At 40.0% G+C, this 20915-nt stretch overlaps 1 protein-coding gene across 2 annotated transcripts; it reads left to right on the forward strand.

The window, feature by feature from the left end:
- Positions 1-1211: 1211 nt before the first annotated feature.
- On the forward strand, positions 1212-19126 carry LOC143103216 (protein SSUH2 homolog). 2 transcript variants are annotated; one of them, XM_076267036.1, is made up of 10 exons: positions 1212-1285; positions 4325-4485; positions 10895-10955; positions 11087-11211; positions 11520-11582; positions 11716-11807; positions 13650-13742; positions 13872-13980; positions 14089-14199; positions 14333-19126. In XM_076267036.1, the coding sequence occupies exons 2-10, from the start codon at positions 4351-4353 to the stop codon at positions 14477-14479; spliced, it is 936 nt and encodes a 311-aa protein (XP_076123151.1). In that variant the 5' UTR covers positions 1212-1285; positions 4325-4350; the 3' UTR covers positions 14480-19126. The 2 variants fall into 2 exon arrangements, with proteins under 2 accessions (XP_076123151.1, XP_076123152.1); XM_076267037.1 differs by lacking the exon at positions 1212-1285 and adding an exon at positions 2640-4214.
- Positions 19127-20915: the final 1789 nt, after the last annotated feature.

The following is a 20915-nucleotide window of genomic DNA, read 5'->3' on the forward strand; positions in this document are numbered from 1 at the left end:
AAATTCTCCGATTCTCATTTTTTGTCCACTGTATCAGTAAGTGTATAGATTTTTGTGTACAGTACACCCACCATAATGTCCAGGTTGCAGTCTGTTTAAATAGGATGATAAAGTATAAAGAAGTAGCCTATTTCTGTTCAAGGCACAGTGTCACATTGTGGGTTGGGTTTGGGATTTGATTGTGCTTAATTGTTTATTATTTGGCTAATCCTTATGAATATGATAGGCTACATACCAGTTTGTGTAATAAACACTAGTTTTTTTAGTTTTGTTTAGCAGACATAGTTTTGCTTTTAATCTGGATTGCCTAACTAAAATAATAAAGGATCAAAACTATTTCATCATAGGCTACTTCATACTTGATACATCATAGCTTTGGAGGCGGGACCTCAGTACCCTTTTTATTTGTTCACTGCTGCAATCTAGTCGGACTCCAGCACCACACAGGAAGGCCAAGGTAAGTCATCAAAACTATCATTCTCTTTAAAAAGAGTCATGCTATTTTGAGCAATGGGCAATGCTCAATACAAATTAATATATTCAGTACAATAATATGATGAACAATAACAATCATAAACCAATCAGAGAGTATTTACTTATTTAACTTTAATTTGCCATTATACATTTGTTCATGTAGGCTAAGTTTTAGTTTTAGTTTTAGGTTTTAACTTTTTGAAAATAACTCAAAACAAACTCTCTTTGATTGGCTGCCCTACATGTCAGGCATTGATTCCTACATATAGGCATTCATTTAATGATAATGTTATCTTTAGTTTAAATTCTTAACCTAATTAATTTGTCATTCATTCATTCATTCATTCATTCATTCATTCAATTATTTGCCTTATTTTAGTTGATTGCCATTTGCTTCGCTATAGGGTTTGAGGATCTGCATCTCTCTCACACACACACACACACACACACACACACACACACACACACACACTGCTGGGGTGTTGATGGTGTGAAATATAAGTTTCAGTGGAAACGTGGAGGCTGTTTACCCACACATCTTCCTGTCTCCGACATTTTCCATACTCAAGTAGAAGTACAGATACAGATACAGATCTGTAAAAAATACTCCAGTAAAAGTAGTGATTCAACTTCTTTACTCAAGTAAAAGTAACAAAGTAGGCCTACAGACTCTGAAATATACTTAGTAAATAAAAAATTATCCGAGCCTTTTTGAGCAACTATTTTACTGTGGAGGCGGGACCTCAGTACCCTTTTTATTTGTTCACTGCTGCTCTCTACTCAGACTCCAGCACCACACAGGAAGGCCAAGGTAAGTCATCAAAACTATCATCATTCTCTTTAAAAAGATTCATGCTATTTTGAGCAATGGGCAATGCTCAATACAAATATTCAGTACAAAAATATGATTAACAATATAATAATATTAATAAACAATAATAATCATATACAAGAGTATTTTGGATGGGATATGGGTTGTTGGATGGGATATGGGTTGATGGGATATATGTGTTACATGTTTTATGTGTTTATGTTGTGGTACTATGGAACATGAAAAGAAGATGTGTGGAAATGATTATCCCCATGGGACAATAATGACTCTATCATATCTACTTATTAACTTTAAGTTGACATTATACATTTTTTCATGAAAGTTTTAGGTTTTTGCCAGACTTTGATATTTGAAAATAACTCTATTTAATTGGCTGCCCTACATGGTAGCCATTAATTCCTAGGCATCAATGATAATGTTACCTTTAGTTTAAAATCTTAGCATAATTCATTTGTCATTCATTAATTTATTTGCCTTCTTTTAGTTGGTTGACAGTTGCTTCGCTATACTGTAGGGTTTGAAAACACACACAGACATAAACACACACACACACACACACACACAAATGTAGGTTTCAGTAGAGGAGACTGCATGTTTACGCGCATCTTCCTGTCTCCGTCAGAGATGGTAAAAGTTCACATTTTCCATACTCAAGTAGAAGTACAGTACAGATTCTGTAAAAAAATATTCTAGTAAAGGAAGTGATTCAACTTCTTTACTCAAGTAAAAGTAACAAATTACAGACTCTGAAATGTACTGAAAGTGTAAAAGTAAAAAGTATCCGAGCCTTTTTGAAGGACCATTTTGTTTTTGTTAAATTAAGCGGACTGTAGCCTACAATGGTATATGCCATTTTAAAAACTGTAACTCCGTAACAACTATTTAATTCAGTCCATATGGCATTTCACAAAGCAAGCTTGTTGCCTACTACCAAGCCAGGGATAAACTTGCAGAGAAACAAACACTCTGTTTAAAGTAAGGTCGCTGGCAGAATAGGAAAAAGAATAGAATAGTAGGAAAAAGGCAGAATATTTCTGTTCAACCCATTTTTAAGATGGAAATGCAGACAAAGAATATGATGTTTTGATCTGTACATATTATAATAAAGCACTGAATTTGACAAATACGTTTTCCATTACCATGTAACCATTGTTTTGACGCTGATCCTTAAGTGGCACAGTTGCAGAGTGAATCCCCTTTTTGCTTGATGAAATTCATTCTGGACTCTCTATTCGACCACATAAAGACCTCGGGATACTTCGGTTTGGCTTTAGGGACCCTCTACTCACTACCACGTAAGTGTTATGTTGTTTGGAACTGTAGAAGAGGTATAGAAATAGCGTTTTGTAGCGGCGCAATTGAAATGCCCCGCTCACTTCCAGGCTACGAGTTGTGACTGAAAACGGTACAATCAAACTTTCTCAAAACACATCCGAATGACATAATTTTGATGTCAACTCAACGTATGTACCCCCAATCATCCGGAAATCGATCTAAAGTGCATTTTACTCCGGATAATTCCTTTAACACAAAAGTAACAAAACTTTTGAAGAGAGTTCTAAAAATGTAAGAAGAAGAAAGTGCAGATATTTCGGTAACACTTTACTTGACAGTATCGACATAAGAATGACATGACACTGTCATGAACAAACATATGACACTGTCATGACACATGAACCCTAACCCTAATCTTTTAACCTCTAACCCTAATCCTAATCCTAACCCTAACTCTAACCCTAATCCTAACCCTAACTTGTTATGACAAAAAACAAGTCACTTAATAACAGAAGCATTATGTCATAAACATTTGAGACTTGTTTATGACACATTCATGACAGTTTCATGTCACTCTTATGTCGATACTGTCAAGTAAAGTGTAACCAATATTTCTGTGAAAATGTAGGGGAGTAAAGTGAAAACTTGTTAGAAAAATAAATACTCCAGTAAAGTACAGATACCTGAAAATGCTACTTAAGTACAGTGCTAAGTACACACACACACGGTGAACTATGGCAGGAGAATTACTGGCAAGTGCTGTATGCTGACTGACCCAGAGTCCAACAGGAAACCACAAAGTTGTTTTCAAGAGAGAGCGCCCGCAGTTCTCGGTGCCCTACATTCCTCAAACACACACACACACACACATTTTAATGTTTTTATTTGGACCTTCAAGTTAGACAGGTAGGGTCTCGTGCCAATTACTCAAGGCCGTGCGGGTGCGTTAGTTTTGGCAACGCAACAGTCAATCAAGAAAAAAAAACTCGCACACCATTATTTGCTGTTGAAAAATAAATAAATAAATAAAAAAGTGTTTAATCCATCAAGCCAAGGTGCTACCGGTGATGTACAAACGTTTCGGTCCTCAGACCTTCATCAGTGCAAACCGACCTTTGCACTGATGAAGGTCTGAAGACCGAAACGTTTGTGAGCGGGTGAATGAGCGGGTCCGCCACTACGTTATTCAGTTCAACTGTGGCGCTGCCTGGTCTCACCCAATTCAGATGTATTTCAGTCCGATGAAGTCTAGCCAGTCCAACCTCACACCTAATCCCGGCGTTTTAATGTCTAGTTTGCAATTGCCATTTCACTACTGGTTACATCCTTGGAAGTCGTAACACAAGGGAAGTTCAGACACAAACGTTATAGCTATCTTTTCCAGACAGATCTGCAGAGCAAATTCAAATGTGCTAACAGGTTCATCTGGGTTCCCCCAGGGCAGGCTACCTCAACTGGTCCGTGGTCCTGGCCTGCCCTTTAATGGGGTCCAGTGTGCATTCCAGGCAGGGAAGGCAACACAAAGTTTTGCAAGCGCACAAGAAGTGTCCTCACATACCTGTGAACCTTCCTGATATACACCATCAACTGATTACCTCCTCAGGCTCCCAGTGCACACAAGAAATGTTCTCATGTGCGTGCAATTCCTACTAGTGCGCACCAGAATGTAATAATAATAATAATAATAAAAATAATATTGTTTTGCCTATGCTTATGTATAGTATTTTCTGTATTCTGTAAAAGAAATAGCCTAGAGATTCCTCTGCAGCATGGCGTCACCATCCTTAACTGAGGACACAGCCCGAGAGGCCTTCATCGAGTACGCCCACAGCAAGTGCTGTTATGGTACAGCCCCGGCCAAGGAGATGGTCATCACTGGAATGGAGGCCTTCAACACATACAAGGTATGGATGTCTCTTAAGGCGCAGACACACCGACACGATTATCGGCCGTCTGACAGTCTGGTGAGGTCGGTGACGAGTCTGTTCCGTGTGTTCTGTGTCGTCATCAGTAGGAAGGAACCGTCGGCGTTCATTTTGGCCAATTTGACTTGTCGAGTCGGCCAGTGGGCAATCAGACCCAATGACCAATCTGATTGGTGGAGTGCTAGCCCTTGACTAAACATTATCTCGGATTACATTCAGCGATATAAGTTATGAACCCATTTTGGCACGTCTTCCTAACATTCCAACATTGAAATTGTATTTTCAAACGAAATAAATAAAGAGAAAAATGACATCACTAGCCATTACCATCATTCCCATTCCCATTCCCATTCACTTTCCCATTCACTTTCCCATTCCCATTCCCTTTCCCATTCCCATTCCCTTTCCCATTCACTTTCCCATTCCCATTCCCATTCCCATTCCCATTCACTTTCCCATTCACTTTCCCATTCACTTTCCCTTTCCCATTCCCATTCCCTTTCCCATTCCCATTCCCATTCCCATTCCCATTCCCATTCACTTTCCCATTCCCATTCCCATTCCCATTCACTTTCCCATTCCCATTCCCATTCCCTTTCCCTTTCCCATTCCCATTCCCTTTCCCATTCCCTTTCCCTTTCCCTTTCCCATTCCCATTCCCTTTCCCACCCACTTTCCCTTTCCCATTCCCATACCCTTTCCCATTCCCTTTCCCATTCCCTTTCCCACCCACTTTCCGTACGGACGTACACACCTACACACACACACAAACACATTCCCATTCACTTTCCGTACGGACGTACACACCTACACACACACACAAACACATTCCCATTCCCTTTCCCATTCACTTTCCCATTCACTTTCCCATTCCCTTACCCATTCACTTTCCGTACGGACGTACACACGTACACACACACACAAACACATTCCCATTCACTTTCCGTACGGACGTACACACCTACACACACACACAAACACGCATGCACACACGCACATAAGCATGCACACGCGTACACACAAACACGCATGCACACACGCACACGTGTACACACACACACACACACACACACACACGCAAGCATGCACGTACGCACATATGTAAACACACACACACATAAGCACGCACAAACATGCATACACACAGACAGACACACACACATACTCATATACATAATGCATGTGTGGAAGAGCTGAGGGGCAGTAAACCCTAAAAAGTCTTTTTATTAAGAGGTTGACAAGGTACCAACAGAGTGATCACTCCTTAAAACACAAGGTACCAACAGAGTGATCACTCCTTAAAACACAAGGTACCAACAGAGTGATCACTCCTTAAAACACAAGCAGAAATGAGCAGCTATATGTTAAAATATGTGTGGACCATGGGGGCGCAGGGCCCAGAGAGACTACTCAGATGGATAGTGTGGGGGGAAACAGGGCTGTAGCTTACCACGGCTGGGGTAGACTGAAGAGGAGGGGGACGGGTCCAAAAGCAGACCACACGTGAACACAGCAAGATCAAAATACAAAAGAAAAGAAAGCAAACCCTGGATGTGCACAAAATAGAGGACCAGTGAGGGAAGGGCTGCACCACCGACCCACTGCAGGTCAAACAGCTCCTGTCTTCCACACACACCAAGACACTGCTCGAGGTCAAACAGCTCCTGTCTTCCACACACACCAAGGGAGAGAGAGAGAGAGAGAAAGAGAAGCATACAATAATGTGTAGTATACTTATCTTTTATGCTCACAGAGCCCTGGGACTTCCACTTACTGTAGTACTAGGCGGGAGGTCCCTGCATGCTGCCCCAATGGTCCACTGCAAAATACACACAACCACAAGATTCCAAGGCCCACTCACACACACATGCACATGCATCTCAACCGCAGACACACACACGCGAGCACATGCACCTCCACCGAAACCGCAGACACACACACTCACAAGCACATGCACCCCAACCACAGGCACAAACACACACACACACACATGCAGTCAACTGTCCTAGTTAGCAGAGTGAAATGGAAAAAAAGAAAATAAACAAACAAAAACAGTACACAGCGTGAAGACGACGGACACAGAAGTAGAAGTAGCCCTAAACCATGTAGCAGAGCTGGTCCAGCCAAGTAGACACGTTAGAACACGCCGTAGAGCCTACACGCAGTAATAACACACAGAATAGACAGTAGGCCTATAACACACCATAGAGCCTACATGCAGTAGAGCCTACACGCAGTAATAACACACAGAATAGACAGTAGGCAAGTAGACACGTTAGAACACGCCGTAGAGCCTACACGCAGTAATAACACACAGAATAGACAGTAGGCCTAGAACACGCCGTAGAGCCTACATGCAGTAGAGCCTACACGCAGTAATAACACACAGAATAGACAGTAGGCAAGTAGACACGTTAGAACACGCCGTAGAGCCTACACGCAGTAATAACACACAGAATAGAGTAGACGCGTTAGAACACACCGTAGAGCCTACATGCAGTAGAGCCTACACGCAGTAATAACACACAGAATAGACAGTAGGCAAGTAGACACGTTAGAACACGCCGTAGAGCCTACACGCAGTAATAACACACAGAATAGACAGTAGGCCTATAACACACCATAGAGCCTACATGCAGTAATAACACACCATAGAGCCTACACGCAGTAATAACACACAGAATAGACAGTAGGCCTAGAACACACCATAGAGCCTACATGCAGTAATAACACACCATAGAGCCTACACGCAGTAATAACACACAGAATAGACAGTAGGCCTAGAACACACCATAGAGCCTACACGCAGTAATAACACACAGAATAGACAGTAGGCAAGTAGACACGTTAGAACACGCCGTAGAGTCTACACGCAATAATAACACACAGAATAGAGTAGACACGTTAGAACACGCCGTAGAGCCTACACGCAGTAATAACACACAGAATAGACAGTAGGCAAGTAGACACGTTAGAACACACCGTAGAGCCTACACGCAGTAATAACACACAGAATAGACAGTAGGCCTAGAACACGCCGTAGAGCCTACACGCAGTAATAACACCCAGATAGACAGTAGGCAAGTAGACACGTTAGAACACACCGTAGAGCCTACACGCAGTAATAACACACAGAATAGACAGTAGGCCTAGAACACGCCGTAGAGCCTACACGCAGTAATAACACCCAGATAGACAGTAGGCAAGTAGACACGTTAGAACACACCGTAGAGCCTACACGCAGTAATAACACACAGAATAGAGTAGACACGTTAGAACACACCATAGAGCCTACACGCAGTAATAACACACAGAATAGACAGTAGGCAAGTAGACACGTTAGAACACACCGTAGAGCCTACACGCAGTAATAACACACAGAATAGAGTAGACACGTTAGAACACGCAGTAGAGCCTACACGCAGTAGAGCCTACACGCAGTAATAACACACAGAATAGACAGTAGGCCTAGAACACACCATAGAGCCTACACGCAGTAATAACACACAGAATAGACAGTAGGCAAGTAGACACGTTAGAACACGCCGTAGAGCCTACACGCAGTAATAACACACAGAATAGAGTAGACACGTTAGAACACACCATAGAGCCTACACGCAGTAATAACACACAGAATAGACAGTAGGCAAGTAGACACGTTAGAACACACCGTAGAGCCTACACGCAGTAATAACACACAGAATAGAGTAGACACGTTAGAACACGCAGTAGAGCCTACACGCAGTAGAGCCTACACGCAGTAATAACACACAGAATAGACAGTAGGCCTAGAACACACCATAGAGCCTACACGCAGTAATAACACACAGAATAGACAGTAGGCAAGTAGACACGTTAGAACACACCGTAGAGCCTACACGCAGTAATAACACACAGAATAGACAGTAGGCCTAGAACACGCCGCAGAGCCTACACGCAGTAATAACACACAGAATAGACAGTAAGGCAAGTAGACACGTTAGAACACACCGTAGAGCCTACACGCAGTAATAACACACAGAATAGACAGTAGGCCTATAACACACCATAGAGCCTACACGCAGTAATAACACACAGAATAGACAGTAGGCCTATAACACGCCGCAGAGCCTACACGCAGTAATAACACACAGAATAGACAGTAAGGCAAGTAGACACGTTAGAACACACCGTAGAGCCTACACGCAGTAATAACACACAGAATAGACAGTAGGCCTATAACACACCATAGAGCCTACACGCAGTAATAACACACAGAATAGACAGTAGGCCTATAACACGCCGTAGAGCCTACACGCAGTAATAACACACAGAATAGACAGTAGGCAAGTAGACACGTTAGAACACGCCGCAGAGCCTACACGCAGTAATAACACACAGAATAGACAGTAGGCCTAGAACACGTCGTAGAGCCTACATGCAGTAATAACACACAGAATAGACAGTAGGCCTAGAACACGTCGTAGAGCCTACACGCAGTAATAACACACAGAATAGACAGTAGGCCTAGAACACGTCGTAGAGCCTACACGCAGTAATAACACACAGAATAGACAGTAGGCCTATAACACACCATAGAGCCTACACGCAGTAATAACACACAAAATAGACAGTAGGCCTATAACACGCCGTAGAGCCTACACGCAGTAATAACACACAGAATAGACAGTAGGCAAGTAGACACGTTAGAACACGCCGCAGAGCCTACACGCAGTAATAACACACAGAATAGACAGTAGGCCTAGAACACGTCGTAGAGCCTACACACAGTAATAACACACAGAATAGACAGTAGGCCTAGAACACGTCGTAGAGCCTACACGCAGTAATAACACACAGAATAGACAGTAGGCCTAGAACACGTCGTAGAGCCTACACGCAGTAATAACACACAGAATAGACAGTAGGCCTATAACACACCATAGAGCCTACACGCAGTAATAACACACAGAATAGACAGTAGGCCTAGAACACGCCGTAGAGCCTACACGCAGTAATAACACACAGAATAGACAGTAGGCCTAGAACACGCCGTAGAGCCTACATGCAGTAATAACACACAGAATAGACAGTAGGCCTAGAACACGCCGTAGAGCCTACATGCAGTAATAACACACAGAATAGACAGTAGGCCTAGAACACACCATAGAGCCTACACGCAGTAGAGCCTACATGCAGTAGAGCCTACACGCAGTAATAACACACAGAATAGACAGTAGGCAAGTAGACACGTTAGAACATGCCGCAGAGCCTACACGCAGTAATAACACACAGAATAGACAGTAAGGCAAGTAGACACGTTAGAACACACCGTAGAGCCTACACACAGTAATAACACACAGAATAGACAGTAGGCCTAGAACACACCATAGAGCCTACACGCAGTAATAACACACAGAATAGACAGTAGGCCTATAACACGCCGTAGAGCCTACACGCAGTAATAACACACAGAATAGACAGTAGGCAAGTAGACACGTTAGAACACGCCGTAGAGCCTACATGCAGTAATAACACACAGAATAGAGTAGACACGTTAGAACACACCGTAGAGCCTACATGCAGTAGAGCCTACACGCAGTAATAACACACAGAATAGACAGTAGGCCTAGAACACGCCGTAGAGCCTACACGCAGTAATAACACACAGAATAGACAGTAGGCCTAGAACACGCCGCAGAGCCTACACGCAGTAATAACACACAGAATAGACAGTAGGCCTATAAGGCACCATAGACAGTAATAACACACAGAATAGACAGTAGGCCTATAAGGCAAGCGGCTACCCAGGTGACACGGCCGGAGGGGAAGCTAGCTGACTGGACAGCAAAGGTCAAAGGTTAGCCTACGGTAGAAATGATGCAGAAACAAAGCAGCAGCGGCGAGGCCTATGTGCCGCCACAATCTGGAGCAGCGCACAGGCCTCAGTTAAACTTCACTGTCTGGAAGCACAGCTAATCCAAGACCATGACAGGAAGGGCTACCGAACAGTGCTTAATGGCACGATTCCAAAGAATAAACGCTCAAGGCTGGACGTGCAAACAGTCCACTGCCAAGCGAAGATGCGCTCTTGTAGTAGAACGATGCAAGAGACCCAAGCAGTAAACCCAGCTCCAGCAAGGCCAAACCAAACTGCCCGCAAGCCACCCAAACACGGAGGCTAGCTCCTCCAGCGACAATGGGGAAATGGAAGACGCACCTATCAGCTGATATCTAGCCGTATAAATACTGTATACTCAATGTAGGGGCCGCCCCCTTCATTAACGTACCCACCTCCAATCTGGCAGCTACCAGAGGGAAACAGGGAAATCACAAGCTACCGTACTACACATGCATGCACGCAAGCAACAGTCAATGCTCCTGCTTACCCTAAGGTTTGTGTTTTCAGTATCGCCTTGTGACATTCTGCGAGACCAGATCTACTCATCAGAGCTTCGAACCCTACATTGGTAAAATTCCAAAACCATGACTTATCATTAATCAGAGAAAGTGCTGTTCCACCATGGCTTAGCCACACTTCATGCACTTTAAGAGTTATTTTTTATTTGTGTGTGTGTGTGTGTGTGTGTGTGTGTGTTAGGGCAACCTGTCGATGCACCCTCCAGAAATGCAGTTCCAGACATTTGGGACATCCCTGTGCAGGCTCCAAACTTCTTCGAGCACCATAAAGAAAAGGTCAGAGTGCCCCACACGTCCACCGTGAAGGTACGCTGAGATAGTCCATTTCCTCCTGCTCTCTCACTCTGTATCTTTCTCTCTAAATGAAGTTCAATTCCATTACATTCAATTCAATAGAGCTCTGTTAGAATGTCACCACTTTGTATAGCCAAAGTATTTCTAATTATACAGGTTAGTGGTTGTAATGGTCTCTCTCTACAGTATATTGAGTGTGAGTGTGTGGATCCATATTGAATTCACATTTCACATTTACATTCACAATTTCACATTCACAATTCACATGTCATGTATATCTGTGAGCAATGTGATGACCAGCTGTCTCTCTGTCCTGGCAGCGTTGTCCTCCTTGTCTTGGGAAGGGCAAAATCCTTTGCGTATGTTGTGCTGGACTCGGGAATGTGAGACACACACACACACACACTGTTACAGTAATGTGACAATCCCAAATACACACAGGTGTGCTTACAGTAAATGCTCTGTGTGATAACATCAACAGACATCACTGTGTTTTGCTGTTTGTCCTCGTAACAGAGACTCTGCATGTGTGGTGGCCGTGGCTACCGAATATTAATGGATGGACGGCGCTATCCTTGCATGGCATGCGGAGGAAGGGGACGAGTCATGTAAGTCAGTGATTTGTACTTCCCGCCTGGTGGAAACACTATGGAGGCGGAGCACATATTTCACGCATGAGCAGATCTGTTTCCTCTGAAGAGAAGTGATGTGTCCTACTATATGGCCACAAGCAGATCCGTTTCCTCTGAAGAGAAGTGATGTGTCTTACTATGTGCCCACAAGCAGATCTGTTTCCTCTGAAGAGAAGTGATGTGTCTTACTATGTGCCCACAAGCAGATCTGTTTCCTCTGAAGAGAAGTGATGTGTCTTACTATGTGACCACGAGCAGATCTGTTTCCTCTGAAGAGAAGTGATGTGTCTTACTATGTGACCACAAGCAGATCTGTTTGCTCTGAAGAGAAGTGATGTGTCTTACTATGTGCCCAATCGATCATCATAATAGCAATCTATGGCTTTCAAAGGGAGTAGAGGACAACACTGATTTATTTATGCACATTACGTCCAAAACTACGGCGACCCAGATGGGTCAACACTGATGCAAAAGTCCCAACATGAATGCATGAAAGCCACAACGCAAACTCAACCCTTTTGAACCAATACACTCTAGGAACCACTGATATTGTTAATACCACAAATATTGTTATAAACATTGGACAATAACCACCACCATCATCAAACATGTTCTGAATTATTTTTTTAAAAAACAATACCGCATGGCACAGTCCACCTGTGATTTCTGTTCTGTGATCACAGAAATCATAGTTTACCCACCTCTTATTTTACCACTACATCCCTGGTGGTATCATAAGAGAGTCAGCCTAACATTGGCTGGTTATCATGCGAACATCTCTGCCAAGGTAGAGTGGTATCATAGATATTGCGATACTGCATTCTATTCGAGTTCTATTAGGTGGCATACGTGAATGCGGCTGCCATATTGCTGGGAGCAATTATAAGAAACTACATGAAGCTCCCCCTCTATGGTAGGGTGTTGCCTGTAGGCAACATAGCCTATTTTGCCTTGTTGAAATAAAATGAGACATCCCTTAAAGAAGTAAATACCTCTTTAAGAACTGGACAACTCAATATTAACAAATGAAAATGCAAAACAGTGGCCACAATGCCCCACAGACGGCTATTTTGACCCTTCTGTCAGCACATGCACATGTTTGGCTGGGTATCATATTTTCTCCCTAGAAAAGTGTGAATTTCACTAATTTCCCTCAAGTTTACATTCTTCAAAAGAGTTTTACTTTACTTCATTGATAAGTAAAGATGTATTTTCAATAATTTATATGTAGGCCTATATAAAATATAAAAAATAGCAAAAATCTGCATGTTGCCCACAGGCAACATTGTACCCTAATGGAATCACAATAGGCCATACTTGATATAATTGAGGGAATAGACGTTTTTTTTTACTTACTGTAATGCTTTTTACTACTGCTAATTTTAATCAACAGTCATTTAAAATAATCTACATGATGATTTGAAGGTATTATGATTTGGTTATGATAGTGTTCACAATGTTACAATGTTGCCTGTGGGCAACGGGTGAATATGATACAATACTTTTTTGCCTTGTCTTTGGTTAAATAAAAATATGTTCTAAACAAATATACCTTATTATTTGTATAATAATATATATATATATATATATATATGTATATAGTTTAATGTTTTCCATTATGGTACAATGTTGCCTACAGGCAACGGTTTTATACAAATAAAATAATATATATATATATATTTTTTAATTTTCACTAATTTTGTAAGCAGGAAAAACATTACAAACATTTGTTTTACCCATCCAGATCATTCAGATCAAATGATAGAGGTTTGAGTTAGAGGTTTGTCTCTCCATGTGTATGTACTTGTGTGTCTACAGCTGCTGTGGTTGCCGTGGTCAAGGCTTTAGTAAATGCATCTGCTGCGTTGGCACAGGGAAGATCCTGGAGTTCACCAAGCTAAAGGTCAAATGGTGAGACTGTCATCGTATATGCCGTCATCTCCAGTGAATGACTCCTCAGCAGCACGGATAAAACAGTGCTTCAAAATGGCCAGTGATACAAATCTAATGGGTCTGGCTCCATGGATGTGTGTGTTGCAGGACTAATCACACAGATAAGGAGTATGTGACAGAGCAGGCCTGTGGCATCAGAGAGGAGAAACTTCATAAAGTGTCGGGGAAGAGAATTTACAAGGACACACATCAGCTGGTAATAGTCATCAAGTGTTTTGTCATAGTTTGTGCACATGATTGGTCGTAGAATGTTTAGTTCTTTCCGAGCTCTCTAATCTGTGTGTGTATGTGTGTGTGTGTTTAGGTAAATTATGTGAGAGAATTCGCTGATCCTGCTGTGGTTGAAGCATCACAAAGGCTGGTGAAAGAACACCATAACGCCTTCATCTCCAATCACTCACGCATACGGCAGCAGGTAGCATGTGTGTGTGTGTGTGTGTGTGTTTGTTTTTTTGTATGTTTGTTTGTGTGTGGGGGGGTATATGTGTGTGTTTGTGTTTTCTGTGTCTAATATGTTTTACGTTTCTGTCACGACTGCATTGTTTCAGCGCCAGACCATTGAGCTGATCCCCATCACTCGTGTCCGGTACACGTGGAAGGGGGAATCCTTCGAGTACCTTGTGTTTGGGGAGGAGTGCAAAGTGACCACTGAGGACTACCCTGCCTCCTGCTGCTGCTGCTGTGTCCTGTTGTAACCACTTGTTAAGGCTGCAGTACACGTCTAATCCAGTAGAGGGTGCTATGTCCACGTACTGTGGCGTGTATGGCCGTGCACTGCAGCCCGAAGTGAAATATTTATTATTTATTTTAGCACACATGAAAGAATACAGAACACAGGTTAAATGAAAAACACCATGAATGTAAAAGCTTTGATAAGAGAATGCAGGAAAGCTGAACGTAAGTGGAGAAAACGTAAACTTCAAGTCCACTATGGCCATCCTAATCAATACCTTTGCTGTTTTAACTTTATAGTTGTGCAGAGCTAGACAGCAGCATTTCTCTTAGACAACCAACAGGAGCATCCACAAAACCTGTGCTCTATTTGTCAGGAGCATCCAAAATCTGTGCACTATTTGTCAGGAGCATCCAATACCCGTGCACTATTTTTTTTTAATTATATTTTTATTTTATTATTATTTATCCCACCACCACCACACAATGGAGGACTATATTTTCATTTTCTTTTCTCTGTCTCTTTTTTCTTACTTTCTTTTCTTTTCTTCATTATAATAATGATCACAAGGAGACCATACAAAAAGACATCACTCATGAAAAATAAGAAAATAATCAACAAATAATAATCAACAAAAACAGTAATAACCTCCTCCCTCTGCTTTTAGGAAGTGTGCCTATTTAATAAAGCATTCACTTATCTATCATATTTATGTATCTATTTGTCCGTCCACCAGTCTTATTTCAATCTATCCATCTTTCTGCTTCTTTAAGTTTAGCCCATCTTTCAGCATACATAACCTTTTTTGATTCATATGCCATTTGACATTCAGTTTTACAATACACTCAATTTTTAAATCTATTAATATTAATCATATTTTTACATGTTGATCTAAAAATAAATATTTTTCCAAGTAGAATAATTATATTTTGTATAGCTTTTGTCTCTGACAGGTTACCAAGTAACACTGTAAACATATCTATATAATTTAATGTTATTTTTAGTTAGCCATTTCTGGACTTCTAACCAAAATAACGCAGTTGTTGAACAATACCAAAATAAATGGTCTACTGTTTCTTCCTCTTCTTGACAGAAACGACAGTTTGGAGATGATTCTATTCCCCATATGTAAAGCATTTTTTTGTTTCCAAATATTTATATATCAATCTGTATTGGAAATATCTTGTTTTACTATCCAATGTTGTTTTGTATAATTTTCTAAATACCTGTTTCCATGGTATGGGAGTACCCAACATTCCTTCCCAACTTGCGAAACGTTTATGTGGTATATTCACAATCTTATTTTTTTCCCAAATAAAAACAATATATTTATTTCTTAATTTTAATTTTAGCGATCCATTTTGCTGTTTTCATATGAGGTCTATATACCAAATATGATCCCAACAATTTTTTAATGTATTTTTTACCATAATTGAGGTATTGATCCAATTAGTTGATTATATTGTTGCAATGTACCTATGTCACCAAACATCTGTCTTACCTGTATATATGATAGGATTAGGATAGGATTGTTATTAAAGTAAAGTTTTGGTATAAGGGAAGCTTTTAATGACATGTTTAAGGCTTTCAGATTCAGTAACTTAATTCCTCCAAATTCATAATCGTTATGTACATATACATGTTTAATTTTATCTTTTTTATTATTCCATATAAACTTAAATATCTTTTGCTCATATTCCTTAAAAAAAGATTCACCAGGAGTTGGTAATGCCTGCATGAGGTATGTGAACTGTGACACTATCAATGAGTTAATCAAGGTTGTTTTACCATAAATTGTTAATTTATTGCCATACCATGGTTGCAGAATTTTAGACACTCTACTGAGCTTATTATTAAAATTAATTAATGAAATATTTCCTATGTTTTCTGGAATATAAATTCCTAATAGGTGTATAGAACCATCTGTCCATTTGATTGGTAGCTCACAAAGAAGAGTAAAATTTGTTTTCTTTAGTGGACCAAGTCTCATAATATTACATTTATCATAGTTAGGTTTTAGTCCATTTAGACATTTTTGAAAAATTATTTAGATCTAATATTAAGTTTTGTAGAGATATACTATCAGAATTAATCATAAAAGTAGTATCGTCTGCATATATAGAATTTTTTGTAAACTCTGTGTTTTTAAAGCTATAATATTATTATTATCTCTAACCTTATTTGCAAGTATCTCTATTATAATATATAATATATATAATAAATAGGTAAGGGGATAAAGGGCAACCTTGCTTCACTCCTCTTTTAAGTGTAATTGACTTTGAAATATATCCGTTATTCATTATTTTACTTATTGAACCATTGTAGATCACTTAGATCCAGGCTATCAGGGTCTCCCCAAAATTAAAATAATTTAAACATTTGTATAAAAAGTCCCATTTTATTTTATCAAAGGCTTTTTCGAAATCTGCAACAAAAATTAATCCTGGCTTTTTTTATATCATAATATTCTATTATTTCTAATACTTGTCTAATACTGTTGGAAATATTCGTTCCTTGTATGAAACCTGTTTTAATCTTGATGTATTATATGTTGTATAACATTTTTAATCCGTGTTGCAATGCATTTTGCCAATCTTTCAGTATCATAATTTTTCAATGTTAGGGGTCTCCAATTTTTTAAGTGTACTGGATCTTTATAGTGTCCATTTGAATCCTGTTTTAAGAGCACAGAGATTGCACTCTCTCTTGGGTACCAGAGAGAATACCTTGCTCATATGAATAATTAAAACACATGATGAGTGGGTTTTTGATCTGCTCATAAAATATCTGGTATACCTCTACAGGAATTCCGTCAAGACCAGGAGTTTTCCCTTTCTGAAAAGACATGATTGCATGTTGAAGTTCGATACTTGTAATTTTACCCTCACATGTTTGTTTCTGTTCTTCTGATAGTTTAATACAACTTCTTCAATTTCTTGATCATTTCCAGATTCCATTATTATATCTCCTGTAAATAGTTCTTTATAATTTTTTTCCATTTAATTTATGATTTACTGTGTGCTCAGTATATTTGAGTCATCTACAATAAGTTTTTGTATATTCTTTTTAGATATATTTCTTTTTTGTAATTCTAAAAAGAATTGGTTGCACCTCTCCCCTTTTTCCATCCACGTTGCTCTTTTTTTAAGTATGAAATATTAGATTTTTCTATAGTAAGATTTTCATATTTCTTTGGCTTTTGCCAAAGTTCATCCAACTTGTTGTTTCTGATTTATCTATATCTAAAGTCATAATTTCAATTTCTTTTTTGATGTTCTGTTCTTTTTGTTTATATAATTTTTGTCTGTGTGAAGCCCATTTTATTACATGTCCTCTAAAGGCACATTTAAAGGTATCCCAAACCATAAGTGGGTTTGCCGATTCAACATTATCTATAAAAAAAAATCTATAATAAATTGTTTAGTTTTTTCTACAAATACACCATCATTCAATAATTTTTGGTTAAATGTCCAGTACCCAGGTCCTCTAGGATATTCTGACATTTGCATATGTAATGAGATGAGTTGATGGTCCGATCTTAATTTGTCCTCTATCATCACCCGCTTCACTTTAGATGTCAATGATATGAGAAAATAATCAATTCTGCTGGCCTGCTTTTACCTTCTCCATGTGAATCTTTGCAAATTAGGATACTTTAGCCTCCAAATATCAACTAAGTCTTTTTCATCCATTATTAGTTTTATCTCTTTTTGAGCTTGAACATGATAGCTGGCGGAGTTATATCCTTTACGATCCAAAACATTATCCTGAGTTACATTATAGTCACCAACCATAATATAGTGATCACTAAGGAAGTTAGGTCCACTAATGATGATCTTCAAAAAAACTTGGACTGTCAGAGTTTGGTATAAATTAATCAAACACATCTGTTTGTCATCAATAATAAACTTCAAAATAATCCATCTTCCTTCAGTAGCCTATGTATTTCTGTATGTTCCATAGTTATATTCAAGTGTTTATTATAAAGAATCATTACCCCCCTAGCATTTTTTAGACCATGCGAAAACACAATTGAACCACCCCATTCTTTTTCCCAGAGTGTTTCATCTGTATGCACTGAATGTGTTTCTTGAAAACAAATTATAGAGTATTTTTTTTCCTGAAGCCATGCAAATATGTGTTGCCTTTTTTTCTATTGGCTAATCCATTGCAATTATAACTCGCAATCTGTATTTCTTCATATCCCATATTGTTTCAAAGGCTTGACCTTGTATCTCATGGTTAAATTAGCATGATATACAATAGGCTACATTATCATTTACGTTAAACAGAAAGATGACATTAAATTAGTCATTTGTCTCATTTTCAATCCCCATTTATGCATTCCTAAACTGGCACATTCTTTCTTTTCCCTCCCCAAAATTAAACCTCTCCCCACTATTTGTCAGGAGCATCCAAAACCTGTGCTCTATTTGTCAGGAGCATCTAAAAATGTGCACTATTTGTCAGGAGCATCCAAAACTTGTGCACTATTTGTCAGGAGCATCCAATACCCATGCACTATTTGTCAGGAGCATCCAATACCCGTGCACTATTTGTCAGGGTTGACAGGCATGCGGTTGGCCACAAAGGAGTGTAATGAAAATGCTTTTTTTTGTGAATGTTCAAGACTATTACAGACTGAACATCAACACCACAATCAAGCAACAATGAATATCTCTACGAGTATGACCACTGAAAATAACTTGCCTATTGTGTCAGCAACTGACCAGCAAACATCTGGAGTTTATAAACCATTTTGTATTTGTATCTGAATTCTGGTACTTTTTGTATGTATAAGGCTTTCTGTCAAATGTTCTTACTGTTTGAAGTACTATGTATTTTCCTCTAATTATATGTTTCCACTCTTAAGCTTTTAGACTTCATTCATTCTTTGAGTGTATTGCTTTTGTTTATGTGAAGCACAATAAATTCTCTCTGTATGAAATGACGGTAAATAAACTTGCCTTTCCTTCCTATATTATCTGCCATATTTCCCACCTCTCTGGGCCAGTGGAGAGCACCTCATTCCTGTGCTTAAAAGGCCCAGTATACTTAACGCAGTGGTCACTGTGGGTACAAGAAACTGTATGACGTCCCCGGAGCGTCAGAACTATACTAGCATGTGAGTAGTGCACCACGAGTCGTAGTCTTCTCCCGAACACCAGGTGGAGCTCTCAGCACTATGAATACTAGCATGTGAGTAGTGCACCACGAGTCGCAGTCTTCTCCCGAACACCAGGTGGCGCTCTCAGCACTATGAATACTAGCATTTGAGGAGTGCACCACAGTGAAAGTGAAAGCATTAACATGCATCACTATGTCCTTACTGCTTAATCCAGCCGCGAGCACACACACACACACACACACACACACATCTTGTTAATACACATTTTAATGTGTATTAGTAGCCTATACTTTATGGCCTTTTTGCCTTAATTCAGATAGGACAGTGAAGAGTGAGAGCAAGCGAGAGAGGTAGACGGGGTGTGATTGGGAAATGGCCATTGGTCAGACTCAAACCCAGGTCCCCATGGGCACCCAGACCTGTACAGGGAACTTTCAGCATACAGGCAGAACTTTCCCCCTGTGTTCAGTGCATAAAAGCTGAACTTTTTCCCTGTGTTCAGTGCATAAAGGCAGACAAAAAACACTCACACACACCTATATTTCAATACACACTCAACACACACAGACTTCATCACACATACTTACAATATTACCTGTGAATGCACCTCAATGTTACGAAACTGTGAATATTAAAAAAGATAAACAGTGGATCTGTGTCCCTGAATCTGACCGGCATCACACTCCATATCTGACCACTCAGTCAGACCCTAGATTAGCCTGGAGTCCCAGTCTCCGCCACACCCCCTGCTCATTATTTCAGACTTCAGCTCCATCAACCCACTTAAGCGCTTACTACACCATCAGCCATAAACATTGATTCATTGAGCCATATGCCATGGGAACCAGGGTCTCCTGAGGAGAATGTATTCCCCTTGGCATCAATATTTAACGCTATCTTGCACTAAAATGGTACACAGTTCATCAAAACACAACTAAAAAGGTCATGATTCTGCCTGATCAACAACGTTACGTTGGCCTGGTTGACACCAGACTGAGATTCTCAAATCTCAGTTTAGATTGAGAGTGGGTCTGGGAAGTCTTCATTGACTTATGACTTCCAGAGACATAACCAGCAGTGAAATTAAATTTAAATGGGTGCATTTACCAAATCTTTTCAGAAATGGAGCGAACACATTTTTCTTGTAAACAAAGGTTTTAAACGCAGTTGTTTGCTCCATTCCAAAACAATACATATCGACGATATCTGTTTAACTCTGTCACCATCAGCACAGCTATTGGTTGTGTTGAATGCACTGCATTATCTGTCATACAAAGCCCGCCCCATGGCTGATAAGCAATTGATTGTGATTGGATCCTGGGTTTTTGGT

Source organism: Alosa pseudoharengus, unplaced genomic scaffold (assembly GCF_046254945.1).
Source record: "Alosa pseudoharengus isolate Yale_2024_CS ecotype anadromous, Long Island Sound unplaced genomic scaffold, YU_APseudo_1.1 YU_APseudo_1.1_scf_4, whole genome shotgun sequence".
Lineage (NCBI taxonomy): Eukaryota > Metazoa > Chordata > Actinopteri > Clupeiformes > Clupeidae > Alosa > Alosa pseudoharengus.